General features: G+C 51.4%; 1 protein-coding gene across 1 annotated transcript; it reads right to left on the bottom strand.

Moving 5' to 3' along the window:
- Positions 1-7,062: 7,062 nt before the first annotated feature.
- Positions 7,063-11,918, bottom strand: Aldh1b1 (aldehyde dehydrogenase 1 family member B1). The gene is made up of 2 exons (XM_028859517.2): positions 11,813-11,918; positions 7,063-9,251 (listed from the first exon to the last, which is right to left on the bottom strand). The coding sequence occupies exon 2, from the start codon at positions 9,240-9,242 to the stop codon at positions 7,683-7,685; it is 1,560 nt and encodes a 519-aa protein (XP_028715350.1). The 5' UTR covers positions 9,243-9,251; positions 11,813-11,918; the 3' UTR covers positions 7,063-7,682.
- Positions 11,919-12,209: the final 291 nt, after the last annotated feature.

Raw genomic sequence — 12,209 nt, 5'->3', positions numbered from 1 at the left:
TCACAGAGATCCACCTGCCTCTGCCTCAGCCAGGCGCCCGGCTGCCTGCAGTTTTTTACCATCAGGGTTGGGGTCCCTCACTGCGGACAGGCCTGAAAGTTCACAAGACACTGTCCCATGCATGGGCCCAGCCACTGCGGGAAAAGCAGGGATTTCTGCCCTCCCTGCCTCGATGCAGCAGCCAGGCCCAGGAGCAGATGTTCTGCCAGAGGTGAAGGCCTTTGAGCAGCACAGAACTCAGAGCTACTTCCCTGGCTCACTTTCCCCAGAATGACCTTGAACCAGGGAGAGGAGGCTCTCCTCAGCTTCCGCTCACACTCTTGCTGCTTAGGTCAGGCATTGCGTTTGGAGTTCTTGTTAGAACTGGATTTTCTGCCTCTAATCCTAGCAGATCTGCCTCTGAAATGCTGGGATGTCACTTTTGTGTATTGCACATGCAGAGGGAGGCAAGCCTGAGAATCTGGAAACATGATATCCATGTGCATATTCACTGTATGGCAAGTCCCCTTCACTTGGGGGCCCCTGTGTCCTCCAGTGGATATGTGGGAACCCTTTCTTTGTGTAAAATCAGAAGTGAAATTGGAAGCTGCTGTCAGGGGCTGGGACTGCCAGGGGATCTGTTTGTGTCTACACCAGAGTTGGCCCTTTCTGCCTCTCTCAGCTCCCCCATCGTGGTTATTATAATGTGTGAGAGTCTGCTGTCAATGTCCCTGTGAACTGAGTGGATAGGAGATGACATGCTCAGATGCTTAGTGGAATGACATCAGAAGGATGCCACCTTGGAGACACCTGGCTATGGAGAAGGTGATAGACATACTTTGCTTACATGATGGTAGTAATTGCAGCATGCAGAATCACATGGTCACCTCAGATCTGCGCTGGATGCAGGAGCCCCTGGTGGAAGGGATGAGTGTCAGGACCTTTTGGGGCTGGGTTGTGTCACACTTGAGTGACATAGGTAAACAATGCATGCAACATTGTCCGGAATGTTCACCAATGTCCAAAAAGTGGATCAGCATGATTGTTCAGCCCAGTGGCTTTTCACTCTGGGAGCTTCAAGGACCCCTTCTGAGAGCCAGGACACATGCCATGACTGTCACCGTTTGGAAGCACATTACCCACCTACGCACTCAATCCTGCTTATGTAGATTTCATGATGTTGCAACCCCTGCACCCTGATAATAAATGTCTTTAGGGGTGGACTCCTTGCTCCCTCCACCCTGGGAATGCTGCTTCAGATGCTGGATCCAGGTCCTACCCAGCCATCTTGGTCGTCCTGTGTGCATCTTGCCCCCCGTTTTTTCTGCTTGCATTAGCTACTCCACCCTACCCTCCTCACCTCTCCCACCTGGGCTGTGGTTGCCTCCTTACCTGGTCCCCATTTTCAGTTTTTTTGATTTATTGTTGCATAGAGACACTGGTACCACTGTATAGTTTAGGCTGGCCTGGAACTCTATAAGTAGACCAGGCTGGCCTCAACTGACAGAGATCTGTCTGCTTCTGCCTCCCAAGTACTTGAATTAAAGGTGTGTGCTCCACCATGCCTAGTCCCACTTGCAGGGGTTTGTTGTTGTTGTTTTGTTTTGTTTTTCGAGGCAGGGTAATGATTGCAGGGTTTTTGTTTTGAATATGTATGGGTATTTTGCTTGCATGTATGTCTGAGCACTACCTGCATGCAGTACTCACCGAGACCAGAAGAGGGCATCAGTTCTTCTGGAGTTGGAGTTACAGATGGTGTAGGTGCTGGGAACTGAACCTAGGTCCTCTGTAAGAGCAAGTGCACTCAACTGCTGAACCATCTCTCCAGCCCCCTACTTGTAGTTTTTAACCAGCCTTAACCATCCACTATTCCCAGCCTGGTTCATCTGAGTCTGCCTGAATTTGTATTTTCATGCATTTTAGTGATGTATTCACTCACAACTCTGTGCTCTCATCCCATAGACAGAGTGAGGGAGGGGATGGAGTACCAGAAGGTGCAAGTCACTAGGTGGAAGAATAGAATGTGAGCCAGGTTCCTGCCAGGTGCCCAGTGAGAGCTTTCTGAAGGCTAAACCACCAGCTGCCTGAAAGAAATTTAGAAAGAGATAACATTGACATAATTATAACATATTTTAAACTTTTTTTTATTGTTGTTGATGCTTACTATGCTCAAGCCAGAAACTCAGTTTATCATAGGCATGTATAGGAAAAAAACATAGCATAAGTGAACTGGGAGATTAATGTGCTTGCTGGACAAGTGTGTGGGCCTGCGTTTGATCCACAGAACCCACATTAAAAAGCTGGCCGTGGTGGTGCAAGCCTGTAATCCCAGAACTGGGGAGGTAGAGATGGCTAGATCCCTGGGGCTCACTGTCTAGACAGCTAAGCCTAATCAGCAAGCTGCCAGCCAGTGAGAGACCCTGTCTGAAAAAATAAGGTCAGTTCTGAAGAATGACATTTGAGGTCCCCTGCCTTCCCCAGGCACACACACTCGTGTGTGAACCTGCATACCATGTGCCTTACACTTACTTATCTGCACAGATGTGTGCACACATACACAGATGAAACAGTCTGAAAGGTGTCTTGTGGAGTTGGAGTGTTCTTCACAGGGAGGGGTGCCACAGTCGTGCTGAAGCCCGTGTTCAACTCCAGAGGTATTCACTTTCTGTGAGAAACCACCGAAGGGCTGGTTTTAGTACGGTGGATATTTTTCCAACAGGTTTTGCAATGAAATTAATTCCTATCTTTAGAAAATGCCGCCCTCCTGTCCCCCAAGATTGAGGATGTAGGCCAGACAATCAGAGTCATCCAGCGGGGACCAGTCTCCTCTAATGACTTTCCTTATTCTCAGCCTTCACTGGGGCCTCATGAACGTTAAATCAGAGAGTGCGGATTATGTGATATTTTAATTAATTAAGGGAAACCACATTGCTCTGGTGTCTGCGGCTTAATGAATTCAGGACATGGAGCCCAGCGCCATGCTTGCCACAGTGGCTCAGTGGGGCCAGCTTCTCTCCCCTGGAGTGTGAATTCCATTATAGGTCAGGGCTGCCTGTGAGCTCCGACTCGGTGGCCTCCTGGGTGAGAAGTGTCTGGTCCCCACAGGCAGAGAGAGTTCTTGCAGTGTCCATCCCTGGCTGGCTGTAAAGTGCCCGGGAAGATGTGTCAGGCTAGATGTAGACATAGCACCATTTGACAGGAGAGACATGTGTATGTCCACTAGGGTCCTGGAACCAGCGCCTTGTCCGGATGGTGGTATTCATTGTATTTTTCTTACGGTCTCCCTCCTCCATCAGCTGGGATGCATACACTGTGTGTCCAGTTCCCTGCTGCATCCCCGGCACCTAGCACAATTCCCAGTACACAGTGAAACACTTAGTAAATGTGTTGAATAAATGAATGGACCAGCAGGTCGCCTTCCCCTTGTTCCCAAGCATGCTCCTCCAGCAAGGTTTCCTGTGTGTTTCCCCACCCCCCACCCCGGACAGGTTCTCATGCAGTCTAGGATATATCAGACTTGATATATGGCCAAAGATGACCGTGAACTTAGGGTCCTCCTGCTCCACCTCTAGAGTACTTGGATTATGGGTATGTGCCACCATGCCTGATTGTATGTGATACTAGTGTTTCATGCATGCTAAACAAACGCTCTATTAGCTGAGCTATATCCCCAGCTCCAAGGCTCCCTTTTGCAATAGCTGGCACCCCCACACAAACACACCTAGTTGCCCCAACCAAAGGGGGTACCTTTGACTCTCCTCTTGCACCAATCTGTCCTGGCTGGTCAGGATCTCCCACTACGCCACACCCTGTTTGGGTTAGTGTCACAGGGTCAGAGCAACACTGTCCTACACAATCTGCCCCAAGTCCACTGTCCACATGGAAACAGAGGATCTTTAAAAATTTAATATGATCCTACCCCTTTAAGACTGCCAGGGTGCCGGGCGGCGGTGGCGCACGCCTTTAATCCCAGCACTGAGGAGGCAGAGCCAGGCGGATCTCTGTGAGTTCTAGGCCAGCCTGGTCTACAGGGCGAGGTACAGGACAGGCACCAAAACTTGCCAGGGCTTCCTAGGGGGCAGAGTGCTCCAACCCCTGACTACCCCCCTCCCCGGCCTCCCTGCTCCTGTGGGAACAGCCTACCTGTCTCTCCATCTCTGTGCTTCTTACAGGCTCTGGCCTTCCCTCTCCAGAAAGGTCTGCCCCTTCCCAGTCGCTGTGTCTCCTCCTTGTCACCCACCAGGGTCTTGTGTCTCACTTGTGCTGGGCCTTGCCTTGGGCTGAGTGGAGAGGAAGGGGCCCAGGTTGTGTTAGCCCTGCCTAGCTGCTTAACAAATGCTTGGTGGCATCCCAGGAAAACCCCGAGGGCAGACAGGAGCTCCATGTGAGCTGGTGCCTTGTGGGTGCATCTCCCAGGGACCCGGGAGACGGGGCTCGATGGGTGCCTGTGGGTGCATCTCCCAGGGAGCCCTTAGGGCAGATGGGAGCTCTGGATGGGTGGTGCCTTGTGGGTGCATCTCCCAGGGAGCCCCTTAGGGCAGATGGGAGCTCTGGGTGGGTGGTGCCTTGTGGGTGCATCTCCCAGGGAGCCCCTTAGGCAGACGGGAGCTCTGGTGGGTGGTGCTTGTGGTGCATCTAGGGTGGAGCAGACGGGAGCTCTGGTGTGTGGTGCCTTGTGGGTACTTGATAAGTACTTTCCTTTCCTCATGACATCTTGGCCTCTGCTCCTGTCGCCCTATCCTGTAGCTGTCTTACTTACAGACTGAGCTCCTGCAACAGTCTTGTCTGATTTGCTTTCTCCCACGGGTCCCAGAGGACTTTTTTTCCTCCTTCAGATCAATGAATGATCTGAGCAAATTAGTAGAAGTGAGGACCACCAGAGGTCAGCCTTGTACCCATAATGATACCAACCCAAGTAAAAGTTCCTCAGTGGCATCGAGCTGATCAGGGCAGGTGGGACTGGAGCACGGGTGTGGATTGGAGGCCACTGACTTTAGCTTAGAGGTTTGATCAGATGGACTCCTTTGTCTGGCCCCTAGAGCATGCTCATGGAAAACTGACCTCAACAGGTTGTGTATGAAACCTTCTGGAGCTGGAGAGATGGCTCCATGGTTAGGAGGAGCACTTGCTGTTCTTCCAGTGGACTTGAGTTCAGTTCCAACACCCATGTCAGTCAGCCTGTCACTCCAACTCCAGGCATTTGCTGCCCTCTTCTGGCTTCTGCAGGCACCCACACCCACAGGAACGTACACACACACAGGCACCCATACATACACATAAATAAGCCTTTAAAGAAAAAAGGAAACCTCTCAATCTCCGCCGCTGCTTACTGGAAAAATTAACAAACACACATCAACTGCCTTGCTTTACAGTACTGTTTTAAGGTCAAAGCATTGTGTGAAGGCGCCCGGCACAGCACCTGACCAAGTATGAGCGTGGTGGGAGTCTGTGGAAAGGAGGAACAGATGCGTGGACGGCTCCCAGACTACAGCATCTCTCACAGTTCAAGCTTGCGGGCCACATGCTGAACTGAAGGTTGATGACCAAGGAAAGCCCCCTTTCCGTGTCTGAGGGGATGCAGTCTATCCTGGCAGGGGACCCATGGCAGTGGGATGTGAAGTGACTGTCACACTGTGTCCACAGTCAGGAAGAAGAAACCAATAGTCATGCCCATCCAGCTTTCTTCTTTCCCCCTTTTTAATTTAGTCTGAATCCCCAGGCCCTGAGATGGCACTAGCTATGTGTAGGGTGGGTTTTCCCAACTTAGCTATAACGTCTCTGGGAGGCTGAGACAGCCAGTCAGGGTGACAGTGAGCATGAACCATCATCCTAAGAAACCTTCACTACTGTGAGAAACGGGGTTGCCCCGTATGGCTGCAGAGATGGCTGCAATGTCCTCTTAAGAGAAATACATGGAGGACACTGAGCCAGGGTCATGTCCGCCTTAGAGAAATCTCACAGGAAGGGAGTCCCAGGAAGGGAAAAGAGAGACCCAAACAAACCCACAGTCCTCAAGAAGCCATTTCAGACCAACCCCAAGTCATGGCCATCATTACAAAAGCGAAGGAAGGTGGAGATACAGTTCTGCTGGTAGAGATTGCTTCGCATGTACAAAGCCCTGAACTTGATCCACAGCACCTCTTGACATTGGCTGTGGTGGTGCACACCTAGAATCCCAGCACTTGGGAGGTGGAAGCAGAAATATCAAAAGTTCAAGGGCATCCTCGGCTACATAGCAAGTTCTGAAAAACAAAATCATTTTGATGACAGGTTGTTGAAAAGATAACCAGGGCACAGCATTCACAGGGTATAGCATTCCCTGAGCATTCACAGACTGTAGCTTTCAGGTTATGACGTTCACAGAGTGCAGCATTCACAGACTGTAGCATTCACTGAATGTAACATTCACAGAGTGTAGCATTCACAGAGTGTGGCATTCACAGAGTGTAACATTCACAGAGTGTAGCACTCACAGAGTGTGGCATTCACAGAGTGTAACATACACAGACTGTGGCATCCACAGAGTGTAGCATTCACAGACTGTAGCATCCACAGACTGTGGCATCCACAGAGTGTGGCATCCACAGAGTGTGGCATTCACAGAGTTTAGCAGTCACAGAGTGTAGCGTTCACAGGAATGGCATTCACTATGAGCAAACTTTAAAAACGTGGAGTGATTTGTAAGCACCATGATCTACAACAACAGAGGACAAGGAAGCAGCTGGGCTTCAGCTTCTGACTTTGACCTGCAGGCCAGGATCTATATCTGCTATGACTACTGCCATGTATGCATGTGTGTGTGTGTGTGTGTGTGTGTGTGTGTGTGTAAGCAACAAGAGTGGCAATAAATAGAGAACTCAGGAATGAAGCTAGCAAAGCCCTCACAGTGAGGTGGCTGGGTAGAGGTTAGGAGAATGGCAGTGGAAACCCCTAAATGGCATGAATTTGTTCTGGGCAGAAACTACAGCATTTTCCCATGGGTCTTTGCACTTGGTCATCGGCCAAAAGAAATCAAAGAGAAACCCAGAAACTAAGGCCCAGAGACAGTAAAATGTTCAGGAGAAAGAAAAAAATTGAGACAGATTTGCAAATAGAGCTTATTTTAATTTTAAAATGAAATTAATTCCCACACCCTAATTAAGTGTATAATTTGACAGTAAATCGGTACAATTGCAACATTGTGCAACCATGTCCACTGCCCAATTCCACAACACTTTCAAAACCTCCCCAAGAGGAGCCCGATATCCATAAGCAGTCAATGCCCTATTCCCATCCCCCAGTCCCTGCCAACCACGGATCTACTCTCTACTACGGATACAGGTTTGGACATTTCAACAGGAAGCTGCCTCCTTTCATTTGGTATTCTGCTTTTGAGGCTCATTCAGGTCGCGCCTGGATAATCCATCATTCCTTTTTATGGCTACAGTCAACGGCTTTAAATATGCCTTCTGGAGACTCCTAAGGTTTCCTGGCAATAAACTTGAAAGTCATCAGTGAGGTTGGGACCTGGGGACAAGGTGGGTAGCACTCTGAGCCCAGCCACATCTCTGCTTTAAACAGAAGAGCTCTGATTTAACCACTTTATTTGTTGACACTCATTGGAACACTTCATTTGGAACTCGGGGCTAAAATCAAATTTTTCTATCTGCTGGCTAGATGTTGTGGCACCACAGGACATGGCTGGACCTCCAAGGTGGCCGATCTCAGGAGTTCTTCTCCGGAACCTTGATGGTGACAGTCTTCACCTCCGTGTAGGCTCTAAGCCCATCTTCCCCCAGCTCCCGCCCGTTGCCGGATTCCTTAAAGCCTCCAAATGGTGTGTGGCAGGTGACGATATTGTAGGTGTTCACCCACACAGTCCCAGCTTGCAGGGCCTGGCTGAAGTATATGGCCTTGTCCAGGTCTCGGGTGAACACAGCCGCAGCCAGGCCATACCTGGTGTTGTTGGCTCTCTCAATCACTTCCTGGATCTTCTTGAACTTGAACAGAGGCTGCACGGGCCCAAAGATCTCCTCCTTGGCAATCCTCATGTCATCCTGCACGTCCCCAAAGACTGTGGGCTTGATGAAGAAGCCGCGATCCCCAAAACGCTCCCCACCGCAGAGAAGTTTCGCCCCCTCCTTCTGACCGAGCCGGATGTAGCCCAGGATTCGTTCAAACTGCTCCTTGTCCACCTGAGGCCCCTGCTGGGTGTCCAGCTCGAAGGGGTTCCCGACTTTCCTCTGCTTGGCTTTCTCCACGGTTCTCTCGAGAAACTCGGGATAGATGGATTCTTCCACAAATGTCCGGGAGCCTGCGCAGCAGCACTGGCCCATGTTGAAGAAAAGGGCCTCATGGCACTGCTCCACGGCATGCGCCATGTCGGCGTCAGCCAGCACGATGCTGGGGCTCTTCCCGCCCAGCTCCAAGGTGACTCTCTTGAGGTTGGACTCACCAGCCGCTTTCTGGATCAGGTGGCCCACCTCGGTGGAGCCGGTGAAGGCGACTTTATCCACATCCATATGCTGGGCTATGGCTGCTCCTGCCGTGGGGCCGTACCCAGTGATGATGTTCACCACTCCCGGGGGAAACCCTGCCTCCTTGATGAGGGAGGCCAAGTACAGGGCAGAAAGTGGGGTTTGCTCCGCCACCTTCATGACCACGGTGTTGCCTGTGGCCAGTGCCGGGGCCAGCTTCCAGCCCTGCATGACCAGTGGGAAATTCCATGGGATTATCTGGCCACAGACACCCACTGGCTCATGCCGGGTGAAGCAGAAATGCTCCCCATCCATAGGGATGGTCTTACCATGCCACTTGTCGGCCCAGCCAGCAAAGTAACGGTACACCTTGATGACTTCATCCAGGTCCAAGACGTAAGACTCCTGAAAAGGTTTCCCATTATCCAGGGTCTCCAGTGAGGCCAAGTACACGCGATCCCGCTCCACAAGGTCAGCCAAGCGGTTCAACAGCCGGCCCCGCTCTGAGGCATCCATCCTGCGCCACGGGGACCCCAGGCGGAAGGCCTCCCGAGCTGCTTTCACAGCCAGGTCCACATCTGCCCGGTCACCTTCGGCCACATGCCCGATGACCTCGCCTGTGGTGGGGTTCACTGTGGGGAAGGTCTTTTTGCTGACTGCATCATGCCACTCATTGTTGATGAACAGCTTGTTGTAGCGAATCTCTGGGTTTGGGATCGGGTTCGGGAGAGCAGCTGCGGTCGAGTACCAGGTAGTTCTGCCCTGGAGGCAGAGCAGCCGGGGAGTCAAGAATCGGATGCTCAACATGCTGAGAAACTTGGAGCAGACAGGAAAAAAAAACAAGGTGAACAGGTGAGAGTGGGCGGGGCTAACCAAGGGGCGTGGCCTCCTAAAACATAGGCTGTGGGGTACAAAGGCCTGAATAACTCTCTGGTCTACCCATCATGTGCCCCTCAAGTCTAGCCCACTCTCTCACCTCTTCTGGGTCTCTTGTCAAATATCACCTGCTCTGCAAGGCTTTCTTGGTCCTCCCGCTGCTGTGTCTGGGACCTATAGCTGACCTATGGCTCATCACAATTTCTGGATGGAAACTGGAGGTGCTAATGAGGCATGCTAGGCATGAAGCTATACATGCATGGACAGATAGAACGTTTGAGAAAAAGCCCACGCTATGGAAATGAGGCAGAAAGCACAGTGTCCTCTGTGAACCTTTAATGTCTGAGCAGTTAAACCTCTTCTCTCCAGCCCTCCCCCTCCTCTTTAGAAATGAGCCTCCCCTAATAGCCTGCCTCTGCTTCTGCTATAACTGTGTGTTTCTGCTCAGTTCCCTGTCTGGGAACACAAGAATCAGCAACTGGGACAGGGATATAGCCCAGCCACTAAGAATTCTTCCCTAACATGCACAAAGCCCCGGGTTCAGTCACTGATGGTGCTCATCCCTGTAACCCCACCTTAAGAGGTGGAGACAGGAAGATCAGGAGTTCAAGACCATCATTGGCTACTTAGTGAATTTGAAGACAAACTCTGATACCTGACAGATTCCGTCTGAACAAACAACAACAAAAACAAACCAGCCTTGGAACACCGGAACTGCCCTCTGGACCCCCACATTATTGTTTCTCAGTCTCATAGGCCACACAGATTTTACATGTGTATGTTAGTACGGTTAAGCTCCTCCGGGGCAGGGATCTCTGTTGCTGTCATTCCATCCACTGCTAGTGTTACAGACCCAGAGGGAAGGGACATTGAGGAACAGAATTTCCCCCGGAAGCCCCATTCTGTGAATGACAATACCCGGGAGCCTCAGAAGATACTCAGAGTTCCAATGATTTGTATCACAGCTAAAATCTGCATAAGCACACCTCCTGGCCTCTGATTCACCTTTTCTATAAAATTTTAGTGTGGCTACAGGCAAAGCCAAGAGAAACTAAGAACTTTTCTTTCCTTAGTTCTGGCCAAATCTGGCTGGATGCTGTAACTCCCGACTATAACCAAACAAGCACTTGGGAGTCCAAGGCTGGTCTTCAGAGACTCCGTCTCAACAAAACAAACCAGCAACACAAACACTTACTTATCCCTTTACTAATTCTGCTCTCCCATCAGATTCAGGCCTCTGCTTAGGTTTGGTCCTGGTGCCTAGAATTATGCCCGAGACACGGTAGCTAGCTACTCAATAGACACACGGAATGACAGGCTAAGGGAACATAGAGATTTCCACAAAGGCCACCGAGGAACTGGCCTGGGACCTGAGCAAGAACCCTAGAGATCTGGGACCCTTTTTCCCTCACCTGTAGAGCCCCCCTAGGGTGATGTTGAATGGGGTTTTCCCTGTATAAAATCTGACACACCTCACCCAGGTGGGCATCGGGCTACTCAAGGCCTTGGAAACCAGCTCGCGCCGCACAGTGGGAAGGGGCTGAGTCTTCTGGGATACAAGTCAATCAGCGGCTGAGATGGGTCTGAGTACTGTCAACTAGCCTCTGAAAACAGCAGACTTCGCAACAACTGCGATAATTCCCTCAACGACTGTTAAGTAGAGTTTCTAGTTCCTACTCAGCTATACAGTTAATCTCTGGCCAGGATAGAATCATTGTACCTTTTCTGTCTCACGTGAGTCTTGCTCCACCCAGCAGCAAAATATAATTGCACCAGCCTGACCCCTGACCCCCAGCACTTTCCACCTTCTCTCCCATGTGCAGGGAGAGGAACAAAGAATTCATTCAGGAAAGCAAGGCTCCAGCTAGGTCCCTAGCCACACAGAAATCAATGTTGACCCACCCTCTCTGGGGAACCTGGTGTGTGTGTGTGTGTGTGTGTGTGTGTGTGTGTGTGTGTGTGTGTGTGTGAAGTGAGGTTGGAGGAGGGCTAAGGGGGAGGGTGGTCCCAGCTAAAGGATAGCAAACTGCTCTTAGGTCACACCAAGACTCAGCGCTCAGGATCCAAGCTTTGCATATAGTCAAATCGCTGGTCACAGGTCGTCCCACTTTACTCTAAAAAGTACAGAAGCTTCTTATCCTTGGATTCCCAAAAGCCTAAGTTTGCATTTCCTCCCGAATACCAGATGCTCGGTGCCCACTGATCTAAAGGCCTGCAGTCGGGGACCCGGGAACACCCACCTGAGCGGAAGGGTGCTCGGGTCCTACCCTCTCCACTAGGGCCAGTGGCTCTCGCGACAGTGAGCCAGGTGGGCGAGGGTGAAGGAACAGAACCAAGATGAGGTTTGGAAGGTCTGTGTTCTCCCAGCCCATCCAGTGTCCCCCAGGGACAGATAGGAACGGGGAGGGAAAGGGCCCTGCAAATACACCCGGGGGAGACCTGCCTTTCGGGGACCGAAGGGGTGGCGTGCCCCAGCGCGGAGGGAGGGCGGCGGTAGCTACCTGCGGCTGGCTCGGCCTCAGAGTCGGAGTCTCAGGATCAAGTCCTAATACGGTTTAGCGTTCTCGGGTTTGTCCTGCTGCGGTGTGTCCCCGCCTCCGAGCATCCGCTGGGAAACCAATGAGGTTCCGCTGCCAGCTAAGCTCCGCCTGCTCCCGGCACCACCCACTACTGAGGAGACTTGGCCAGGCACCCAGATTTCTCTTTCTCGCCACCCTAGGCCCAGCCTCCTACACCCTCCAGAGGTCTCTGATTGGTCTCCCTTGAAGTAGGAGGCTCAAGTCTGAGAGCCTAAGGACATTCCTTTGGCAAAGGAAAGGGGGACCCAAAGAGGGGCAGGGTTTTCCCAGGATCACAGCCCGGCTCCATCCTGGAGACCAGTCCTTAAATGTCAATCAT

This window comes from Peromyscus leucopus, chromosome 2 (assembly GCF_004664715.2).
Source record: "Peromyscus leucopus breed LL Stock chromosome 2, UCI_PerLeu_2.1, whole genome shotgun sequence".
Classification (NCBI taxonomy): Eukaryota; Metazoa; Chordata; class Mammalia; order Rodentia; family Cricetidae; genus Peromyscus; species Peromyscus leucopus.
This window is presented reverse-complemented; position numbering and strand designations above follow the sequence as displayed.